The 23,797-nt window shown below is 41.7% G+C and overlaps 1 protein-coding gene across 1 annotated transcript in view; it reads right to left on the bottom strand.

Annotated features, from left to right (window-relative positions):
* The window catches only part of LOC124796363 (retinol-binding protein pinta-like), a 62,531-nt gene that overhangs the window by 4,867 nt on the left and 33,867 nt on the right, over positions 1-23,797 (bottom strand). The window contains exon 6 of the mRNA XM_047260521.1: positions 14,517-14,622. Coding sequence (XP_047116477.1) covers positions 14,517-14,622 — 106 coding nt within the window. The remainder of the gene's footprint in view (positions 1-14,516; positions 14,623-23,797) is intronic.

Raw genomic sequence — 23,797 nt, 5'->3', positions numbered from 1 at the left:
GTGACAGCCTGATTTTCTATATTACATTGCAGGAGTGACTTTTTGGCTTTTGTTTCCTGTCTGTGTTAACTGATGTATGAACTGGTCAACAATAATTAATCTGTGTAAAGTATATTATTGCAGTTCTTACGCTAAGAAGCATCAAAATTGTTACATAAATTGAATTCATATTAGGAAGAAATTAAAATATTGCAGGCTCAGCAAACAATGGCAAGTCCTCAGCTGACATTAGCAAGTCTGAACTTGATGCCTAAGCATTTGACTTATTGGAACAAGCCTTGACTCGCTGGAATCAGCAGTTCGGAACTTATGACTAATCACTGTAAAGGAAAGTGGGATTTTTGATGAGGGATATCATGGTTGGAAATTAAAAGAAATAGTTCAACTGCATGTTCATTGAAATGAAGGATTTTATGCAAGACTACACAAAACTAGCGAAAGTGATAGCTAATAAATGCAGTGATAAATTTTGACATACACAACACCTGTTTCAAATGGACAATTGTAACAGGTTTATATCCTGTAAATAAGGATACAAAATAGGTGTCTAATTATTTTCCATATGCAAACAAATTAAATATTGCTAAAATAATGTTTCCTACAGAGCTGAAGTAAGTGTATATATTGGAAAAAAAAGAACAAAAGTACCTCTGTTAATGTCCAGTATTCTCATTATGAGTGCATGGTTGTACAAAACGAAACTGAGGAAGAATTTCGTGTTGTACCGTTACATGTCACTAAGCAAACACAAACTCATCAATGTTAGGGATTGCTAATACAGCTACATACCATTTCTGTCACATAAAAAGCCTTTAGAAACTTGCATGTAACAGCATTACTCCACATCGTAGCTCAGTTGATGTATGTGAGCGCTGTTTGTATTATATTCAATACTTAGAAAAATTTGAGTACACTCTTGACTGTGTGAAGTTTAAGCCAGTCAGCAGTATCGACAGTATGGAGGGAATGAGTATATAAAATTTACCAATTTTAACGACTAGTTCCCTTTATAATTTATGCTAATGCAAATTGCTTGCTAGAAAGAGTTGCTACTTACGATATCAGCAGCAACTCTGGTTGTTATTCTAACCAAATACATCTAATGCACCATTCAGTATACACTGTACGTACCATGAAGGATAGTCAGAGTTTAAATTGTACAGAGGTAGCGAGTCTCAGATTTCGTCCACTGAACAGAAGATGGACATGAGTCCTGAAGAAGAATTAATGTCCTACACAGCAGATGTCTGTTATATTTGCCGATAACCATTTACGGAAGGAGATGTGAAACATAAAAGTCACTACCATTTTACTGATCGATGTAGGTATGCTGCAAATGTATGTTGTCCGATTAGCGTTTAAGTAGCGGTATACACTGAGGCGACAGAAGTGATGGGAACCCCCCTCCCCCCCCCCCACCTCCAGTGCCGTTCGGACCTTCTTTATCCCGGCGTAGCACAGGAACTAGACGTGGCATGGGCTGAGTCAGTCGTTGAAGGTGCCCTGTGCAAGTATTGAGCCATGCTACCTCTACAACCAGCTATAATTGTGAAAGTGTTGATGGTATTGGTTGTGGGCTATAACTGATCTCTCGATTATGTCCCATACGTGTCCGACAGTGTTCATATCGGGCGATTTGAGTGGCCCAATCATTCGTTTGAATTGTCCAGGATGTTCTACAAACCAATTGTAAACAGCTGTGGTCCTGTGACACGGCGCATTGTCATCCAGTAAAATTTCCATCCTTCCTCGGGAACATGGGGTCCACCAATGGCAACATATGGTCTCCAAGTAGCCGAACATAACCACTTGACCAGATGACTCAGTCCATCCCATGTAAACAGAGCTCACACAATTATGGAGCAACTACCAAATTGCACAGTACCTTGTAGACTACTTATGCCCATCGCTTCGTCGGTCGACACCACACTCTAAGCCAACCATCTACTTTTACCAACTAAATTTGAGACTTGTCTGACCAGAACACTTTTTTCCAATCGTCTGAGGTGCATCAAACCAGTCTCAGGACTGAAGACCACAACAACAACAACAGGGTCCAACTGGTACGGTCACTACCCCTCGAGAAGCTCTGAGGGCGATGTCGTGGTGTTAGCAAAGGAGTGCTAGTTCTGCTAGGTTCGCAGGAGAGCTTCTGTAAAGTTTGGAAGGTAGGAGCCGAGATACTGGCAGAAGTAAAGCTGTGAGACCGGGCGTGAGTCGTGCTTCGGTAGCTCAGATGGTAGAGCACTTGCCCGCGAAAGGCAATGGTCCCGAGTTCGAGTCTCGGTCGGGCACACAGTTTTAATCTGCCAGGAAGTTTCAAAGGAGTTCGTGTCGGTCATCTGCTGCCAAAGCCCAAAAGACCATAAACGCTGAATTTCGTCGCACTGTCCTAACGGATACGTTCGTCGTACGTCCTGCCTATTACACACTGTGTTGCTTGTCTGTTAGCACTGACAACGCTACTCTAACGCCGCAGTTCTTGGTCGTTAAGTGAAGGCCGTCGGCCACTGCGTTGTCCGTAGTAAGAGGTAAGGCCTGCATTATGGTGTACTCGGCACACTCATGATACTGTGGACCTCGGAATATGGAATTCTCTAACGATTTCCAAAGTGGAACGTCCCATGCGTCCAACTCCAACTATCACTCCGCGTCCAAAGGCTGTTAATTCCCGTAGTGGGGCCATGATCACGTCGGAAACGTTTTCACATGAGTACAAATGACAGCTCCATCAATGCACTGCCCTTTTATACCTTGGGTACACGATACTACTGGCACCTGTATATATCGCTTTTCTATGACTTTTTGTTACCTTAGCGTATTTCATAATCAGACTATTAAGATGGTCATTTCTTGATCTCAAACCTATGTGAACCAACGATGACCGATGGCAACGTAAAATGTAAACAAATCCACACCACATTCCTCTGCTACCATCGAATATGGAGCAATAGAAATCGTATACGTTGAGAAGGGTATCGTTACTTCGGATAAGTGCTTTAACAAATATCAATAAAAAGACGGCACGCAGTATCTCGGTTTGCAGGAGGGAGGAGGGGGGGGGGGCTCTTGGGGGTCGGTTCCTATTTGAGCTACGAAAAAGAGGTAAAAAGTTTTTGGTTAGTCATTTGTATAGCGATTTGAACATCCGTCTTGCTGTAGCTATGTTACAGTACATTAAGGAACTTCTGAATGACTAACAGAACCGGCGCCCAGGCAAATTGTACGAATCGATTAATTCCTTTTGCAAAAGATTTTAATTGGGCTGAAATTAATGCTCAGCTAATGACTTCATCTGTATTTGCGCCGTTGGAATTTTACGTGAAGACATGCACAAATCACGTTTACCAAGCGCGCCATTTCTGTACTTGAAACTTTTACGAATCAGTTCAAACTTTGCCCGAAGGTGGAAACATAGACGGAGCCAAAAGTAAATTTTCTTTTGTCCAATAGTCTTTATTAGTTGTCGACATGTGGTGGTTTGAAATGGAGTTAAATGTAGCACGTACAATTCTTTTATACGTGCGTGGGTGGAAACGGTCAAAAGTGAACGAAATAAATAAAAAATGCTTTCTTACAATAAAATTCAAAACTCCCTTTCAGTAATGTAGCTTCATTTCAATTTTACGTACAACAAAAAGTTTTTTCTGAGTTTTTATATGCGTACCACTCATAGGTTTCAAACTTGTGTGAATCAGTCGAAATTTTGTACGAGGGTAGACAAAGACATGAAATTAATGGCGTTCCTGTTGTTCTTTATCCATTGCCACGATATAAGCAACACGATTCGAGAGACAGTAAAGAAACCTATACTGTATCAGTAATCTGCCGAGTCAACAAAAATTTACATCGGTTGCCAAGCTATGGTGGTCAAACATCAAAATCATGGTAGAGTAAAGGTTGGGAAGGAGAATGAAAAATGCTCCTACCGTAGTATAAAGAAGGTGAATAAGTTCTGGGAAGAGTTAGGTATGTGAAAGACAGGAATTTGCTTTTCGACTTGTTTAATAGTCTCAAAGACATTGATATATTCGAGATTTTTACGAGTTAACAATCGTTCCCCAGTACAGTGAGCTGTCGTAGCTGCAAGGTGCTGGCGCACCTGCACGCTTAAGTCTAGAAGATTCGTCAGCCATATTAAATTATAATATCATATGGCTGAAGAGTATACATGTAATAGCTAAGAACGTTTATGTGTATGGATAACATATCTGACGGTGGATTTGTTCCTCAGGGGACCTAAAACAGTTTTTTGATTTGACCATAGCGGTTGATTTTTTCTCCTGAGCGGACCATTTCTCCCCAAATCCACCCACTGCTACATATCTGGCGAAGGATGTAGCAACAAATAGACACAAATTTACGTGCTTCTAAAGAGAGGGGGGTGGGGTGCTGCATCAACAATAGGAAGTATCAGAGACTGAGGGGGCATCAATAGGAGGAAGTGTCCCAATGTGAGGATGTATGAATCCTAAACTTTTATGACACGCTATTTCATATTGCACTACGTGACAAATGCCGCGTTAGATGACATGATGGCATGTATCATGTTGTAAGACATTGCATAAGGTACATCAGGTATCATGTTACTTAATTTGACACGATACATTGCATTACATGACATGGGTACTAATAAAAGTGCTGGTTGTGGGAAGTTTCCTATTAGCATTTATTTACGGTACATTCCTTGGTTGAGACTGTCTTTCTGTAACACTCCACGATATCAATTGACTAGTCTAATGCAAACTGCTGCATTTTTATAACAACTCAACAATACGAGTTTCTCACAAAAACTGATGCACGAAACACGGCTGCATTCAACTTTCTAATAAAATACAGTGTAGTCAACTTTCGAGACAGTGTTGGCACTTCACGAGAGAAGATTAACCAGTACATTAGGCGTAACTCTTTTATGTCGGACACCCTGTACTAACAAGTAAAAAACTGCGAATACCACAACATGTGTTTTTGTCTTTTAAGCTGCCAGATATGTCGAGAAACTAGTTCCCTTCTGTTATATGCCTACTCGCCTGTTTATTGCTGTAAAAGGAGCAGTTTTCATTCCATTTTCAGTAGTGCATCAATAGAGGAGATGCGCCATAAATTTCTGATTTATAGATTAACTTAAATATTTGATATGTTTTCTTGAAAAGTGTGCATCTTAATTGAAGTAACATGAGCTCAAAGGAATAAAGCCATATCATCCTGTCGAATACGAAATTAATTTACTTAGTCAGAAGCATGTATTTCCATTTGAGTATGTGAGTAACGACTCATAATTTCTAGATGATCATTTGCCTCTAATTGAGAAGATTAAGTTTATTAGCAGGTAAAGCTATAACAGACGATAAGAAGCAAAGAACTAGCAGGGTGTGGAATTTATTAAAATTTAAGAAATTTTTTAGAGTCTTCCGATATATGTCTGAAAATTGACATGCTACTGCATGCAGATGTGTTCAAATACTTGGTAGCTTATTTCTTTAAACATATGACGTTAGAAAAGACTCATAAAGGTATATCACTAAGACAGAGTCCCTAGACGAATCCATACATAAAAATAATTGCAAGCAAATGTATGACTGCAAGCTATGATTTTGAGAATAATGGTGTCGAACTTATGAATAATAGTGTATTTGATAAAACTATCCAAACCGTATGAAAGATGATGGTCACGAAACTAGCGAGATTGTGGTAAGAGCGATACAGAGCAGCTAAATTGATTCAAAAAAAAATTTCAAAGGTGCGCTCTTTGTAACGAAAATTCGCCAGCCATTAAACATATTTAATGCAATGTTTGAAAAACCGACAGTAGCAGGAAAGATGATTTTAGATATTTCATAGACTCGTAACTTAGACTTTTCTTATGGATAAGTACTGAACATGTTTCCAGCAAAGAAGTAAAACTGTTTTATCACAGATACGGATAGCTTAATTTATCATACAAAAACTCAAATATTTACAAGGACACCAGGAATAATGTAGTTACATGGTCTGATACCTCATGTTCCACTTGTATATAATAATGGGAATGGGGTAACTGAAAGAGGAGTTTAATGGTGAATCATTACTAATTTACAAAAATAAACTAATTGAAAATTTAAAAAGACATGAGATGTGATTTTTAACTTCTTTGTTGTATGAAAATGTAATAAAACATTGTGATTTTACTCTATATGTGAAAACGCAAGAAAAAGAATCATGGAATATGATACAGCTTGGGGCCACCAATGTGTGAAAGAAGATGAATGAATATGATTGTGTGTGGGTGTGAAATTTTAAATACTGTTAACTGTGATTTTAGAGAATGTGTGGGCATGTTAGAAATATTAAATGTGTGTTGTATCCGATTGATTGTGGGAAAAATAGACAAAATCTGAGACATTTTGTTTCATTTGTTTCACTTGAGTTTAGCTGTAGACTGACAATTCGTTTAACACAAAAAAGCGTGATCCTCAAACCCCTGAGATAAGCTCTTGAAGTGAGTCTACTGTCAGACACTCACAGCTCTACATGTTACCTTTGTTTTTCAACCTCTTTTCCATAGTTGCAGATATACAAGTTGTATGGTCAATTACTGTCTTTTCAACAGTATGGAATGTCTTATTAATATCAGATGGGTTTCGCTTTATTCTACAGCATCTGCTGTTTCCAGGTTTTTTGTTCTTTACTTCATTCTTTTTTTTTCTTCCACGTGTATGTGTTGGGATTTTGTACATAGCACTTTCACTGGACTAAATATATTCACATGTCTGTATTGAGAAGCTGAAAGAGCACAGTTAACGCTGACAAGTGAATAAATTATGGGCAGTCAAAGTGCTGTGTGCTAAATGTCAACACATACACGCAGTAAAAGAAGTATAATAGAGTAATTAAAGAAAATACCTCACCACTGAAGATGCTGTAGAACAAACAGAAACGTGCCTGTTCTTAATAAGATTTTCATTACAGTTGCAAGAGCGGTAATTAGCACATACAGCTTTAGGTTCTCTGACTTATGACACTGTAAGTAATAACAGGGTAAAGCATAAAAGATAAGCTATAAATTTATTGTTAAGGTCCAGTTTTAGGTGCAGTATTCAACACGGCACGAGAGAGGGGGAATTTACTGACGAGACTGTACAGTATTTGTCATCTTTGTGAAAGAGGTGAAATATGGTGATGCAATATTTTACGTAGAGTTTTTAACATAATACACTCCTGGAAATGGAAAAAAGAACACATTGACACCGGTGTGTCAGACCCACCATACTTGCTCCGGACACTGCGAGAGGGCTGTACAAGCAATGATCACACGCACGGCACAGCGGACACACCAGGAACCGCGGTGTTGGCCGTCGAATGGCGCTAGCTGCGCAGCATTTGTGCACCGCCGCCGTCAGTGTCAGCCAGTTTGCCGTGGCATACGGAGCTCCATCGCAGTCTTTAACACTGGTAGCATGCCGCGACAGCGTGGACGTGAACCGTATGTGCAGTTGACGGACTTTGAGCGAGGGCGTATAGTGGGCATGCGGGAGGCCGGGTGGACGTACCGCCGAATTGCTCAACACGTGGGGCGTGAGGTCTCCACAGTACATCGATGTTTGTCGCCAGTGGTCGGCGGAAGGTGCACGTGCCCGTCGACCTGGGACCGGACCGCAGCGACGCACGGATGCACGCCAAGACCGCAGGATCCTACGCAGTGCCGTCGGGGACCGCACCGCCACTTCCCAGCAAATCAGGGACACTGTTGCTCCTGGGGTATCGGCGAGGACCATTCGCAACCGTCTCCATGAAGCTGGGCTACGGTCCCGCACACCGTTAGGCCGTCTTCCGCTCACGCCCCAACATCGTGCAGCCCGCCTCCAGTGGTGTCGCGACAGGCGTGAATGGAGGGACGAATGGAGACGTGTCGTCTTCAGCGATGAGAGTCGCTTCTGCCTTGGTGCCAATGATGGTCGTATGCGTGTTTGGCGCCGTCCAGGTGAGCGCCACAATCAGGACTGCATACGACCGAGGCACACAGGGCCAACACCCGGCATCATGGTGTGGGGAGCGATCTCCTACACTGGCCGTACACCACTGGTGATCGTCGAGGGGACACTGAATAGTGCACGGTACATCCAAACCGTCATCGAACCCATCGTTCTACCATTCCTAGACCGACAAGGGAACTTGCTGTTCCAACAGGACAATGCACGTCCGCATGTATCCCGTGCCACCCAACGTGCTCTAGAAGGTGTAAGTCAACTACCCTGGCCAGCAAGATCTCCGGATCTGTCCCCCATTGAGCATGTTTGGGACTGGATGAAGCGTCGTCTCACGCGGTCTGCACGTCCAGCACGAACGCTGGTCCAACTGAGGCGCCAGGTGGAAATGGCATGGCAAGCCGTTCCACAGGACTACATCCAGCATCTCTACGATCGTCTCCATGGGAGAATAGCAGCCTGCATTGCTGCGAAAGGTGGATATACACTGTACTAGTGCCGACATTGTGCATGCTCTGTTGCCTGTGTCTATGTGCCTGTGGTTCTGTCAGTGTGATCATGTGATGTATCTGACCCCAGGAATGTGTCAATAAAGTTTCCCCTTCCTGGGACAATGAATTCACGGTGTTCTTATTTCAATTTCCAGGAGTGTATTTGTATAAAAGAGAGAAAGCGGCTACCATTTCAACTGTGCACTGGACCGTCTAGAGCAATTATATTTAATCAAGATTCGTAGACTGTGTGATCTTCTGATAAAAATATTTACTGAACTTTCCTTCATGCGTCAACAAACCCAAAGACATCTTATGCATCTCATGATGACTTGTTACTCGAAAAATAGAAGATGGCGCAGGATGCAGATTTAAATTAACTCCTCCGTCCTCGTAAGGTGCATGAATAAGGAGCCATTCGGCTCTTGGCTTGACACCCGTGAGATCAGCTCAGTGGAAAAGGAAAATGTAAAGTGGGGAATATGAAGCAGGGAATAAATGAAATTAACTGTTCCTCGATGAAGTCTCTATTAGATAACGTTCCCAGTATCTCAAAGCACTATGGTAGCTAAAATATTTTGAAAATAAAATCTTGCACTTTTGGTTAACAATCAATCTCTATCCGTCTTGCTCATATAGCGTAGCACGCAAGCGCTAACACGCAGGAAAAGTAGATGTACCAAATCCGGATCGAATCTACATGGAGGATTAACGACCATTGGCTGGTATGTCATCAATCCTGGGCGATATCCCAAGCTCGTTTTGGCAAATCTCGGCTGCTCCCTAAATTCCGCCGCAGACAATGCGATATTATCAGATACAGAGGAAAGTTTACACGTTTTGCAGACAGATGATGCACACCATATTTCTCATTTAGGTCACCTTGACGACTGTTGTGTCAGGAAGGCCGTCCAGCAACAAAGTTAAATAACGAAATAAAATTTTCCAAATTCTGGAAGAAGGGACTCCAGAGTAGACGGTAAAAATGCTAGAGAAAATCAGAAGAAGAAGGAGAGTCCATCTGTGTCCCACTACGTAAATAAATTTAATAGAAAAGCGATTTTTAAGGGAACTGGAAGATCTAGTCATGACTGCGTCGAACATAAAACACAGAGAGAGTGGGTTGGTTAAGGTAATCCAAGCGCCGTAATGTTTAAGGGCTTCAGTTCCCCTTCCAGTTATCCTAGTTTAAGCTTTTCGTCGTTTCCTTATATCTGTTTTGGCGAGTACTGTGGCAGTTAGCTTGAAAAAAAAGAGTTTGTGGCCCGTCTCTTCCCGCTCCATAGCCGACCGGACTCTAAAACCCTGTCTTTCTTCAATCAGAAAGACTCAATAGTAAATACTAAGTCGTGTTTGCGTATGAACGATGAGTGGTTATCAGTCGAGATATACTCTGCCTGACCAAGAAGTGAAGTTTTCAGACGACATGGCCACATGTCAATGTAAATGCGTACACATACACTCCATCGTCGTGTATGTGCATGATTAGAGCTACAGTTCTCTGTGACATGAAGTACGACCACCAGGGTGCTTTACTTGCCCGTGTTTACTGTTGTTACCAATTCTGATAGCGCATGTAACAAACGGAAACAGCATCAAATGTTGAGCGATCACTGTGAAAGACACGGAGATGCTGCGTACTCGACTGAAAGCGTCATCACCAACGACAGAGGCTGAAAGTGGTCTCAATGTGGGTCGGCTTTTGGCCGGCTGGTTGAATGGTGCAATATTCAGGTTTTTGTGGCATTCAGATGCGACAGTAACCTTATGTTGGACTGGAGGTGATAACTAGGATAGGCGTACTGGTCGTCAGTATTCCGGTTGACCACTTGTGACCATCACAAGAGAGGGACGCCAAACTGTGCACCGAGCACATGTAACAATTCACACCCCCACCTGCCATCCGACAACCAGTAAAGTACTTTATTAAAATTCATAATGAACTTACAGCTGTTCTTTATTTTCACAATTCTCTTCCCTGCTGGTTTTAGTCAAATGACCAATATTAACCATAAGCTGGTATGAACGGCTGGAAAGTTATACCATAGTAAGAGTAATTTCTTCTGCTGAACCCACCACGGTAGTAAAAATTTTTTTACAATAATAATTGTGGACTTCCTGCAATGTTCTGTGTAATCCCACACCACTGTCGACACCTAGCAGCTGACGAACTAGGGAGTTTCCATCCACCGACTGCGTCTGGTGTGGTGCCTTGACGAGGAAGCATGGACTGTTGATGAACGCCGTCACATTGTGAACAGTGGTGAATCGGGGTTCCGTACTGCCTCAGGTTACCATTGTCGACGTGTGTGGTGGTGACCTGTAATAAATATTTAGTGGAGGCATACCGTTGTTAGTCCAGGAATCATTCCTCGTTTAGCTCATGGCTGAGAGTGATAGAGAAATAACGGTGAGACCACAATGGTAAATCACGGGGATCTAGTGTCCACATGTGTTGCGTCTCATGCGTCAGTATCGTGGCGCCACATTTGAAGAGAACAATGCTCGCCCACACATCGCACTTGCCTCTGTATACTGTGTGTGCTGTTAAGGTACTCCTGCATCAAGAAAGATCCCTTGATCTGTTTCCTAGACAACGTGTGCGGGACCAACCCTGACGCGATTCCGACACAGTGCCAGTGTCTTGCACATAAAGGACCAGTTACACCAGTTCTGATCCATCTTACCTCATGAAAGGATTCAATGGCCGTACGGAAAAGCCCCAGTCGTGTCAGTTCACATATCGAGGCGAGAAGGGGTGCAAAGTCATACCGATAACAGGCTCATTTTGCCGAGATCTTTGCAAATTTGACTCGATTTTGTAATGAGTGAAACAAAACCACATACCTTCTCAGGTAATAAGGTTTCCTATCGTTTCCTCCTCCACTCGTGGGTGCTTCACTGCTTTTGTCAAGCTGTGTAGAAGAACACGTCTCAATTTTTAAGTGAGTGTTAAGTTTACTAATAAACTTAGCTCACTGTGCGAGATACCTTCCGATTTTTCTATTGAACATATGGGAAAATACGGTGTCGAGTTTTGCAGTCCAATATGATTATAATAAGTGGTATAAATTCCTCTGAGTTCGGGAGTATAGAATAGAGTTTTGATTGAGTAACTTCAGGCTCTTAACAGACTAACTATCTGGCACCGGGCATGAACCTTTTGGTGAAAAAGTCTTGTTCGTTATTGTACGAAATAGTATCTTATGGAAGCTGCTAATTTACGGTCACTAACTCCTCCAGCACTGAACTATGATATGCTAAATTACCGAACTAGTGGCTCACTATACAGTAAATTTTACAATTATACATTCAGTTCCTAGTAAATGACGAGAAGTCATCTGAACCAGAAGTGATATCGGGGGTTCTGCAAGGAAGTGTTACAGACCCTCCGTTCTTCTTAATGCATATAAATTATTAATGAGACCAATATTGCAGCACTCTGAGATTGTTTCAAATGTGGATGTCGTTTTCTGTCCAGTAAAGTCGTCAGAAGACGAAAACGAATTTCTAAATGATTTAAGCAAGATATACGTATGGTGCAGGAAGTGGCATTTCATCCTAAACGTGGGTGTGGAACCATTGGTACAAAAAGAAGCCAATTACACGATAAATAACACAAATTTAAATATTGTCATTCAACTAAATTCCTGTGGATTACAGTTATGAACCACTTAAACTGGAACCATCACCAGAGAATAGAGTGGAGAAGGCGAACCAAAGATACTGTTTCATTCGCAGAATATGCAAAAAAACCGACTGATCAGACAGCCTAAACTTAATTGTCCGTCTGAAGTTCGTTTCGCATTTTAGTGAAATAGTGGAGAGAGTGTCGCGGATGGGGTGGAAATCATTGTAACAAGGGGCTTTTCGATTCGGTGAGTTGTTTTCACGAACTTTCCCCTCTGAATGCGTAAATATTTTCATGTCTCCCTCATGTGTTAAGGGTTGTGACTACTGTAATAAAATGAGAGAAGTAGTCTAAAAGTAGTTCTACAAACGCTCTGCCAAGTACTTAAGTGTCAATTGCAGAGTAGTATTGTAAATGTAGAACCTGTATTAGCGGTACACTCTCGGGTTTCATGGGAATAAGCTTCGACGGTAACGTAACAAGAACTAAAGATAGTTCAGCGATTCAAACAATACAGTCTATTATGGAAGCGGCTTTTGTTTCCAAAATTTCCTGTAACACAAGATATTAAATGAAAGTAAGCCAGCCTCAGCAAATACATTCAGTGCGGAATATTAAAGAGAGGTGAGTAACGAAATGTGCAGATAGTCGGTTAATGATTAATCTACAAGTCAGTCTTCGAATTAATGTGGCAAATCACTCAATAGTAGTAATGGAAAGCACAGGTGGAGACTGAGAATGCGAAAGGAGGGCTTATAGGGCACACAAGCATATTTTCCTCAAAAACCATACACTGAATGGGTCAACAAATAAATACAAGGTGTGCTATAATTTCAATGTGTTATAGCAGGCAAATTAATAAAGATATTCATACCATGTTTAGCTTATGTGACACACAAACTCATAAACATTTGTTTGTGTGTGTTGGAGATTGTCGCGAGTGAAGCATAATGACAAAGTAAAAGCTTACTGTTTTGAGTGGATTATTCAGAACAGTTCGGACAAAGAGACCCAAAAGAACGGCTAAGTACGGCATAGGAACCACCCACCTTCGCGGACGTCGATACGCCGGCGGTACAGGAATTTTGTGCAGACATGAAGAGTTGATATGAAGCAACATATTTGACAACCTCAAACAAGTGCAGCCGACAAGAACGGATCAGTTTGGCTTTTCAACGTTCACTGCAGAGATCTGTTCAGAGGCCGTCGCCGGAGCTGCAAACCACTATGACGACCGTGCACTAGGCCCTCCTGAAACGACTGCAGCAGTTGCACACATTGAAACCAGACGACAAGCCACAACCTAGGCAGTTCGCTTTGGACAACCTTCACCTTTAAGAGGAGGATGAAAATTTTGCAAATAACTTAACATTTTTTGACGAAGCAGCATTACATCTGTAATGTAAGGGAAACAAATACAAGTCTCGCTTTTGAGACTCAACCAAAGGGAATAATGTGACGTAAGAGGTACGTGACAGTCCGAAAGTCAATGTGTGATGTTGGTTTGGTGGTTGATCGCACTGCGGGACCACTTTTATTCTTAGAAACAGCAGTTGCTTCTACCAATTATCATGTCGTGCAGGAGTTGTTTGCGTTACCACAGCTAGCTGAGCACCAAGACACAGTAATTTTCCAAGAAGATGGCGCAGAGCTACACTGTGCTTAGACTGTGCAAGACGTTCTAGTCCAGGTTACTCCAGATTGTTGGTAAGACAGATGTGGTTCAATTTCCTGGCCTCACATTACACCTGAGGACTTCTACGAGGGTGTGTCAAGAACAGAGTCGGCCAAACGCCAGTCAACCATACCAGTGATTTAAGGAACGAAATGGTTGCTGCCTCTTCCGCACTCGTTGCGGATATGTTGCGCCGAGTTTGGATAGATCCTAAATACAGGCTGGATGTTGTGCGTGCTATCACGGATGCACGTGCTGAAATTAATTGAATGGCTTAAAAATTTTGTGACATAGTTCCTCACATAAACCAAACATGGTGTGAATATTTTAATTAGTTTGGATGATATGACACATTTAAATTGTACTGTATCTTTTGAAACACCCTTTACTTTGCCTTAATCGTATTCAGCACAATGTCATTACTGTGTGGTTGAGATGAATGCAGTCTGCTGCTTTATGGGAGTGCACGTGTTTGTCTGAGGAATATCGGTAAATTTTGCCGTAGCTGAATTCCACAAACTTTTGTTAGTTCACCCACCGAAAGTGATTCAAATAATAAACATTAAAGATTGGCATTTATTTTTTAACATAATCGACTAATTTACGTGCCCAAATTTTTACTTGGCTGCAGACATTTCTTACTGTTCTAGACCTAACGGTCTCCTTAAAATATAAGATTGGGCTCCTAAGATTTTTTTCTCCCCTACTGCCCTACTGTCAACTGAGCGTGAAATTTAGCCTGCTGTTATACTCACCCATCAGGTCCCGTGAAGCACCACCGGTACCACCCATTTCGTTAGGCACCAGATCTCTCTCCACATGTTTGAATAACTCTTGCGATCCCGGGAGATGGACGTGAATCTGTAGGCAAGTAATTCGTTAGTAGTGAATGACTTCACACAATTTCTGTCACTTTAATAGGAGCGTGCCACATTTATATACAGCATTACAAAGAGTAATGAAAAACTTGTGTGAAGTGGTTCACGTTTAATTTAAGTTATTTGTTTTAGTATCCCACTTCCCGACACGAATGACAAGTTTATGTCGTTACACGACGCATAACATGAGACTTTTAGGATGAATGAGCGCGAGGGTAGTAGAGAACCTATTGCAAGGACGCAATAAAGAAGGAGGCAACAAAGCCTGCTAGAGTGTAACGATGGAACTTTCGTATTTATAAAGTCACAGTAATTAAAACAACAGTTGATCCTTCCCTCAAATGGTCTAAGGGAACTGCTGAGATTCTTCCTGAAGACCGTATGAGATCTATATCATGACCACGTGAGACCGGCGTGGAAGTGTGAAGTGCTTGGCTCTGCGCCTAATGAAAATTTTCTCACATAGTCACCTTATAGTTAGAGATAAAACGGAAGTCGAATAATATGATTGAAACAGTCATACAATATATTTAGTTGATATCGCCTACGTGAGGGCTAAAATGTAGTACAGGACGTAAAGATACGTGCATAAATTTTTGTCGTCCTTGTATACGTTTGGAATGGTGACAATAGAAGCCTATGTCCCCACAGTAACAATACCAAAAAAAGGTAGTATACAAATAGTACTGTATACGGGGAAAATTTAATTTTGAAATTGTGAAACTCCTGAAAAACACGTTAATGTTAAGCATTTAACTGTAACACTCCAATACTTGTCATAAACAATTTTGGAATGCTTTCGTATTTCATTTTAATCGTTTAGATATGTACAATAACTGAATATTAGAAGTACTGTAAGACTCGAGAATTTACAGATTCAGTCTCTATGTCCCCATACACTATTTTAAAGATGAAAATATTATGTTGAAATTACATCTACAAATATCAGAATAACAAAAACTTGCTTATGCTAGGAGAAAGTTCTAAACTTGACAACATTTATTTCCTACGAAGTTCAAGACCAAAATACTTTTACCTGTTCCCCACTGCACTTCTTACTTTTTTAAACCTTTGGGACTTTAAATATTACTGTTCACCTTACAGTTTCAACAAAATTTAATAAGTGGTTTTCTTTTTCTCTATGTTATATTTTTATATTTTGTTCCAAAACACTGAACCAAAATCTGTTTCGGAAACATCTGTAATTCTTAAAAAGAAGCAAGCCTGGTTAAATTTCGCATACTAAATCAAATCGTTCGCCCTGAGCTGCAATGGGGGAATCAATACTACACTCCTGGAAATGGAAAAAAGAACACATTGACACCGGTGTGTCAGACCCACCATACTTGCTCCGGACACTGCGAGAGGGCTGTACAAGCAATGATCACACGCACGGCACAGCGGACACACCAGGAACCGCGGTGTTGGCCGTCGAATGGCGCTAGCTGCGCAGCATTTGTGCACCGCCGCCGTCAGTGTCAGCCAGTTTGCCGTGGCATACGGAGCTCCATCGCAGTCTTTAACACTGGTAGCATGCCGCGACAACGTGGACGTGAACAGTATGTGCAGTTGACGGACTTTGAGCGAGGGCGTATAGTGGGCATGCGGGAGGCCGGGTGGATGTACCGCCGAATTGCTCAACACGTGGGGCGTGAGGTCTCCACAGTACATCGATGTTGTCGCCAGTGGTCGGCGGAAGGTGCACGTGCCCGTCGACCTGGGACCGGACCGCAGCGACGCACGGATGCACGCCAAGACCGTAGGATCCTACGCAGTGCCGTAGGGGACCGCACCGCCACTTCCCAGCAAATTAGGGACACTGTTGCTCCTGGGGTATCGGCGAGGACCATTCGCAACCGTCTCCATGAAGCTGGGCTACGGTCCCGCACACCGTTAGGCCGTCTTCCGCTCACGCCCCAACATCGTGCAGCCCGCCTCCAGTGGTGTCGCGACAGGCGTGAATGGAGGGACGAATGGAGACGTGTCGTCTTCAGCGATGAGAGTCGCTTCTGCCTTGGTGCCAATGATGGTCGTATGCGTGTTTGGCGCCGTGCAGGTGAGCGCCACAATCAGGACTGCATACGGCCGAGGCACACAGGGCCAACACCCGACATCATGGTGTGGGGAGCGATCTCCTACACTGGCCGTACACCACTGGTGATCGTCGAGGGGACACTGAATAGTGCACGGTACATCCAAACCGTCATCGAACCCATCGTTCTACCATTCCTAGACCGGCAAGGGAACTTGCTGTTCCAACAGGACAATGCACGTCCGCATGTATCCCGTGCCACCCAACGTGCTCTAGAAGGTGTAAGTCAACTACCCTGGCCAGCAAGATCTCCGGATCTGTCCCCCATTGAGCATGTTTGGGACTGGATGAAGCGTCGTCTCACGCGGTCTGCACGTCCAGCACGAACGCTGGTCCAACTGAGGCGCCAGGTGGAAATGGCATGGCAAGCCGTTCCACAGGACTACATCCAGCATCTCTACGATCGTCTCCATGGGAGAATAGCAGCCTGCATTGCTGCGAAAGGTGGATATACACTGTACTAGTGCCGACATTGTGCATGCTCTGTTGCCTGTGTCTATGTGCCTGTGGTTCTGTCAGTGTGATCATGTGATGTATCTGACCCCAGGAATGTGTCAATAAAGTTTCGCCTTCCTGGGACAATGAAATCACGGTGTTCTTATTTCAATTTCCAGGAGTGTATTTTCAGAGTGTGCCCCGGTGACTGTTGCTAAGTGTAAAGAGAAAGGGGACTCACAGCAGGAATAATCCTTTTCTACACGAATTTTGGGTGCAGTGTTCTATTTTGAAGTTCACGACCATTCAAATTAAGCCTACATGGTTCGAATACCAAGAAAAGAGCACATTTTGAGGTAAATGTTGGATGGCTGCATGGTATTTGATATCTATCACTGTAAAGTAATCCTAATTGGCTCCTGTGTGGGAGATGTTGCCTAGGTAGCAGTAGACGAAGCTGTGGAGACAAATAAAATGAATCTTGACATTAAAACATTCGTGAACTGACCATTCCATTACACAGGACTTGACGAGAGCGTCTTCACACATTGCAGAATGAAGTTACAACAGCAACTAGTGATAATCTTACGGAGGACGTAGACGTTGCAATGAAGGATAAGCACTGTACCTGTTTTAGGAAACTCACATACCTACCTACCTACCTAACTCGCCCCCTCCCTCTCCTCCGCATACACACACACACACACACACACACACACACACACACATACACACACACACACAAACACACACACACTGACAGTACAATGTACACATATATATCTTGTTAGTTACAGTAATTTCCTAAGCTTTTACTGGAGAATGTGAACACTACAGGGATGACGCTGATAATAAACAACGAAGACTGTATCGGGCATTCAAGAAAAACGCAATGAAAGGTCAGACTGAGTGAAGGAAAAAGCGTTACGTGGAGCTTGAAGATTGGCTGATGAAGTAAGTAATAGGCTGCAGAGAGTTTAGGGGTAAGGCATAAGGTAAAACACCCACAGACCTGAAGCACTGCACTTATTGTACAACACTATATACAGATCGTGAACTTACATATGACTTATGTGCAAATACAACCACCAGTCGATGAAAATGCAATAAATACGAAAGATCAAACTATGTTTTTGCCAAAGGCCATAGTAACCCCAAAGTTATCACGGAAGCTATAAATGAATGTCTGCTAATGAAACACTGAACTGTGTTAGTGAATGTACATAAATCAACGAATAATGTGATTTAGACTAGAATTCTCAAAAAATTAATTGTGGAAAATTATACTCTACTCTATTTTGCACTAACATTCTGATATAATATTTGAAATCATATACCAGGTACAACACAAAAGATTACAATATCAGAATTTTATGACATTTTTTGATAGTTGGAAAAGTTAGTAAAGCATTTACTAGCTCAAGAAGTTTTATTTCATATTGTGTGAATGGTTGTGGCTGGATTTTATTTTTATAGTTTCTTAACAATTACTTTCAAAATCATTCACTCTCATCATGTCCACAGTGTTAAATAAGAGCTTTACAGTTTGCTTCCATCTTCTTTTCAAGTCACTTCATTTCCTTAGAAGATATTAGGCTTCATAATCTTAAACTGAAGTTCAGAAAAATGAACTTAAATTTGGCTCCTTCCAAGCTACCTACCTTTCTTCTTAGACTGTACTTAATTTGAGGAACTGTTGCATGGGAAGTTTATACCAGTTCTCAACAAGTCTTCCAGCCACTGTAGATTTGGAGGATAAAACCAAGTTACCTGAAGGGTAACTAAATTAGAGATTGAAGTGATATATCTGTGTGTATTGCTAATTATGATCGAACCCCATATCCACAAAAGATTTTGGAAAGAAACTGTTGATCGCCTGAAAAATTATTCATTTCAGTTAAATTACCTATGGTCAAAGTTATTCAGCGTTGTGATTAACAATGTACTTTTACAGTGTTATGTAAATTCCTGTATTAAATTATTCCGGGACAATTTCCTTATATGGGTAGTCCCTCCTACGTATTAACACGTATTAACCGACTTTTCGGAATATTTAAGTCTTTTTGGTCTGACTTAGTGTGGCTAGGGCCCCGTGACTGCAAAACAAACGAGCCGTTAGCTCTTCGGTTTTCCATTCTTATTATATACTTGCCTTCACGTGTGTGCTGTGTTTTACAGGCACTGCCGATCTGGTCTGCATTTCGGATAGTAATTCTCTTTCATTTCCACGGCTTGAGTTTTTCGTACTTTGTCTTAGGCCAGTGAAGCAAACCTTTCGCCGACTATATGTGTTTGTGGTGTATGTAATTGTTCTAGCTCCTTTTCTATCTACTGTGTGGTGTTATGAATCTGAAGTGGTTATGTCAAGCAGGCACCAGGAACCGTTACGTTTTTATATAAATATGCAATGCTTTTCAAATTTGATTACGTATAATAAATTTTAAGTCTAGTTCAAACTAAATTTCATTGTTAATGGTTTATCCCACATATCCCAAACTCTGTATCATAGGATACATTCGACAGCGTTTGTTCCTTGTACAGTTCATGCACGCCTATTTATTTAATCGCTTGTTAAGTAAAATTTGAATTTTATACAGTACATACCTTATGAATAGATCGATTGCAAAACGGAGAACATATTGCACACTCTCGTTCGATGAGAGGGCTTTAGACACCTTACGGCAAATTACAATAATTTATTATTCACATAATTTTAATAGATGTAGTTCCAATTTTCACAGATACCCCTCATAATCCCTACAGCTAACTTTGAACGTGACTTACTGTCTGGAGAGATTCGCTATGGCGGTAAGAACCACATACCTATCAGAGGAGCGGGAAGAAGGTGAACAAGTTGTGTAGCTTACGACACTCGAATTCGCAGACTTTATTCATCTAGTATTTGAGAATGAGAGAACATAGTGATTCGCAAAAGTCTTCACACACAGTTTCAAAACTTAACAAATCCTTTATCGCTAGCAGCCCCCACAAAAGTAAAAACTTTTAGCGCTTTTCGCTTTCATGCACAAAATCTCCAACACTACGTTGTAATTTATTGCTTTTTACTACTAACAGGATGCAAAAGAAAGTTTGCCACAGTTTTCGTATATACCACAGAATCTACGTGCAAAATTACATTACTGTACGAAACGTAGTTTAAGAGGACATCATAAAGACTGAGATGCGTGAAAAAATACCGGATCGTCTTCGTCTGTTTATTACGTCTTTAGTAGCAACTACATTCACGACGTATTTGACACAAAATATTTGCCTATACTGCTAAATGTAACCGGAAAAGTATGTCACTCGACGACACACCGTCTTTGATTAGTAAGTAAAACGTCCTTGATGCCCGGCTCGAACCCCACTATTGCCTACATTCTGAATAAAAATCGTTAGCAATGGCGATGACTTCCTGCATTACAACTTACCCTCGTGCTACCAACAGCTTTGTCAAAAAGGGTGGAGGGGAGGACAGATGTTCTGGGCACTTTACTGACCTCAGTGTGGGAAACTGTCCCTATAGGCACAATAATCAGCAACGATCAACGGCATAAGGATGCAGAAGGCAATGGAAACCACTGCATTAAACACACACAGCGTGTATCCACAGGATATGTAACAAAAAAAGTGTGTGATGATATCTCTATAGGCAAAAGCTTCTGGACTAGCTCCTCATCCGGATCTTCACCATGGGACTGCCAAGGGGGGAGGGGGGGAGGAGAGGTGATCATCATACAAAAATTGAATAACCAACGAATGCGGAATCCTCTACGAGTCAGGGCGTGGAGTGGCAGAAGCCTGAATGTGGTCGGGAAGCTATAAAAACTGTAAAGGGAAATGCTAAGGCACAATCTAGGTACAGTAGGGGTCTGTGAAGTGAACTGGAGAAGAGACAAGAACTTCTGGTCAGATGAGTTTAGGGTAATATCAACAGCTGCAGAAAACGGTATAACGGGAGTAGGATTCGTTATGAACAGGAAAGTAGGTCTGATAGTGAGTTGCTGTGTTCAGTTCAGTTGTAGGGTTGTTCTCATCAGAATCGATAGCAAATCAACGTTAGCAACGATATTTCAGGTATACATGCTGAAGTAACAAGCCGAAGATGAATATATAGAGAAAGTATGTGAGGTTACTGAACGAGTAATTCACTATGTAAAGAGAGATAAAATGTAACAGACATGAGGGATTGGAATACAGTTGTAGGGGAGGAGTGGAAAAAAGGGTTACAGTGGAATAAGGGGTTGGTACTAGGAATTAGAGAAGAGAAAGACTAATTATACTTGGTGAAGGTCGGAGCATATTTAAGTGAGTTTATATTATGGTCAGATAGAGATTCCGAAATCAGATGCTGGATTGTAAGGCGTATCCTGAAGCAGATCGCAAATTAGTAATGATGAAAAGTATGCTGTAAATTAAAATATATCAGGAAGAATCAGTGCTCAAAGGAGTGGGATACTGAACTACTAATGAATGAAAAGATACGGCCGAAGTTTCCTGAGGGTAGAGATACTGAGATCAGGAATAGGTCAGTAAGAAGCTCGCTGGAAGAGGAATGGACATATCTGAAAAGAGCAACCACAAAAGTTGGTAAGAAAAACGTAGGCAAAAAGAAGGTAACTTCGAAGAACTGTGGGTAACAGAAGAAATACTTCAGTTGATCGACGAAAGAAGGAAGTACAAGAACGTCCCGGGGAATTCAGGAATACGGAGACACGGACACTTAGAAATGAAACAAACAGGAAGTTTTCGCAAGCTAAGGCGAAATGATTCTATGAAAATGTGAAGAAATCGAAAAAGAAATGATTGCTGGGAGCACTGACTCATCATACAGAAAAATCAAAACAACCTTTAGTGAAACTGAGAGTAAGGGTGGTAACATTAAGAGTGCAATGGTATTTCAATGTTAAACGCAGAGGAGAGAGCGGATAGGTGGAAAGAGTTCACTGAAGACCGCTATGTGGGCGAGGACTTATCTCATGACTTGATAAAAGAGGACACAGAAGTCAGTATAGAAGTGATATGGGATCCAAAATTAGAATCAGAATTTAGACGAGCCTTGCACGTTTTAAGATCGAATAAGTCTTTAGGGATAGATAACATCCATTCAGAATTTCTAGAATAACTCGGGAAAATGGTGTGTAGAATGTACGAGTCTGGCGATTTACCATCTGACTTTTGGGAAAGAATAATCGACGGCATTCAGAAGATTTCAAGAGCCGACAAGTTCTAGAACAATCGCACAATCAACTTAACAACTCATGCATGCAGGATTCTGAAAAGAATAATAAACAAAAGAATGGAAAATAAAATTTAGGATGTATTAGATGACACTCAGTTTGGCTTTAATCAAGAGACGTACATATGACTTGTCGACCTGTAACAGGCGTTCGACAGTGTCAAATGGGAAAGATGTACGAAATTCTCAGAAAAATGGGGGTACGCTAGAGGGAAAGATGGGTAATAGACAATATGTACAAGAACCAAGAACGAAGTGCTCGGATTAAAAAGGGTATAAGACACCCCTTCTGTTCAGTGTATACATCGAAGAAGCAATGACGGAAATAAACGTTCAAGAGTGGAATTATAATTCAAGGTGGAAGGATATAAATGATAAGATTCCTTGGTGTCACTGCTGTCCTCTGTGAAAGAAGAAGAAGATAAGTTTTAATTTATTTCGTCTTTGCAACTAACTCTATTCCCAACACATTATGCAGACAGTGTAAAAGTGTATCACTAAATATATCTGCCAAATTACACCACTGTACGACACATTGTTCAGGAGACATGACGTCAGTGAGACTGAACTGCCTGAAATAGAAGCTACAGGAAGATATTCACTACAGATACAGGTGAAATATGTGTACAAATATGTATGTATTTTGTTAAATATATGTGCAATACACTGGGGACTGATGACGTCAGATTGTAAATCCCATAGTGCTTAGAGCTATTTGCAATGCACAAACAGAAAAAATCTCAACATCGAATTTTAATCAATGTAACGTAATGAAATCTCTGGAATAGATTTGTTAGGTAATATATTTAAGCGATTAACATTGCAAGATCACTGGTTAATGAAGGCGTGAGATAAGCCACTGGAAATGTGAAGTGCTAGCACGTTAATAACAGCTGTAACCTCCAGAATGTTGAATCCAACAATGCAAACGTGTATGCGTTGTGTTGTACCAGTGCCGATTGTCAGTTGGTGGGATGGTCATCCATGCCTCTTGCGCTTGGTCGGTCAATACAGTGACGGTTAATGCCGCTTGTGGATGACATTGGAGTTGCCCGATCATGTCCCTTATGTATTCGACTGGAGACAGACCTGGTGATTGTGCAACCCAAAGCAACATGTCGACACTCTGTAGAACGTGTTGGGTTACAACATCGGTAAGATGGTGAGCGTTGTTCTGTTGAAATGTGCCACTTGGGCAGCACAACAGGCCGAATCGCCAGATTGTTGTCCAAATTTGTAGTCAGAGTGCGTGGGCTAACCAAGAGAGCGCTCCTGCTGTCATACGAAATCGCACCCCTCACCAAAATTCCAGGTGTAGGTTGAGTGTGTCTAGTACGCAGACAGGTTGGTTGCTGGCCCGAAACTGGTGTCCTAACAACGCCACTGTTACCG

This window comes from Schistocerca piceifrons, chromosome 4 (assembly GCF_021461385.2).
Source record: "Schistocerca piceifrons isolate TAMUIC-IGC-003096 chromosome 4, iqSchPice1.1, whole genome shotgun sequence".
Taxonomy (NCBI): domain Eukaryota; kingdom Metazoa; phylum Arthropoda; class Insecta; order Orthoptera; family Acrididae; genus Schistocerca; species Schistocerca piceifrons.
The sequence above is the reverse complement of the archived record's forward strand: the minus strand, read 5'-3'. Positions and strand labels throughout refer to the sequence as shown.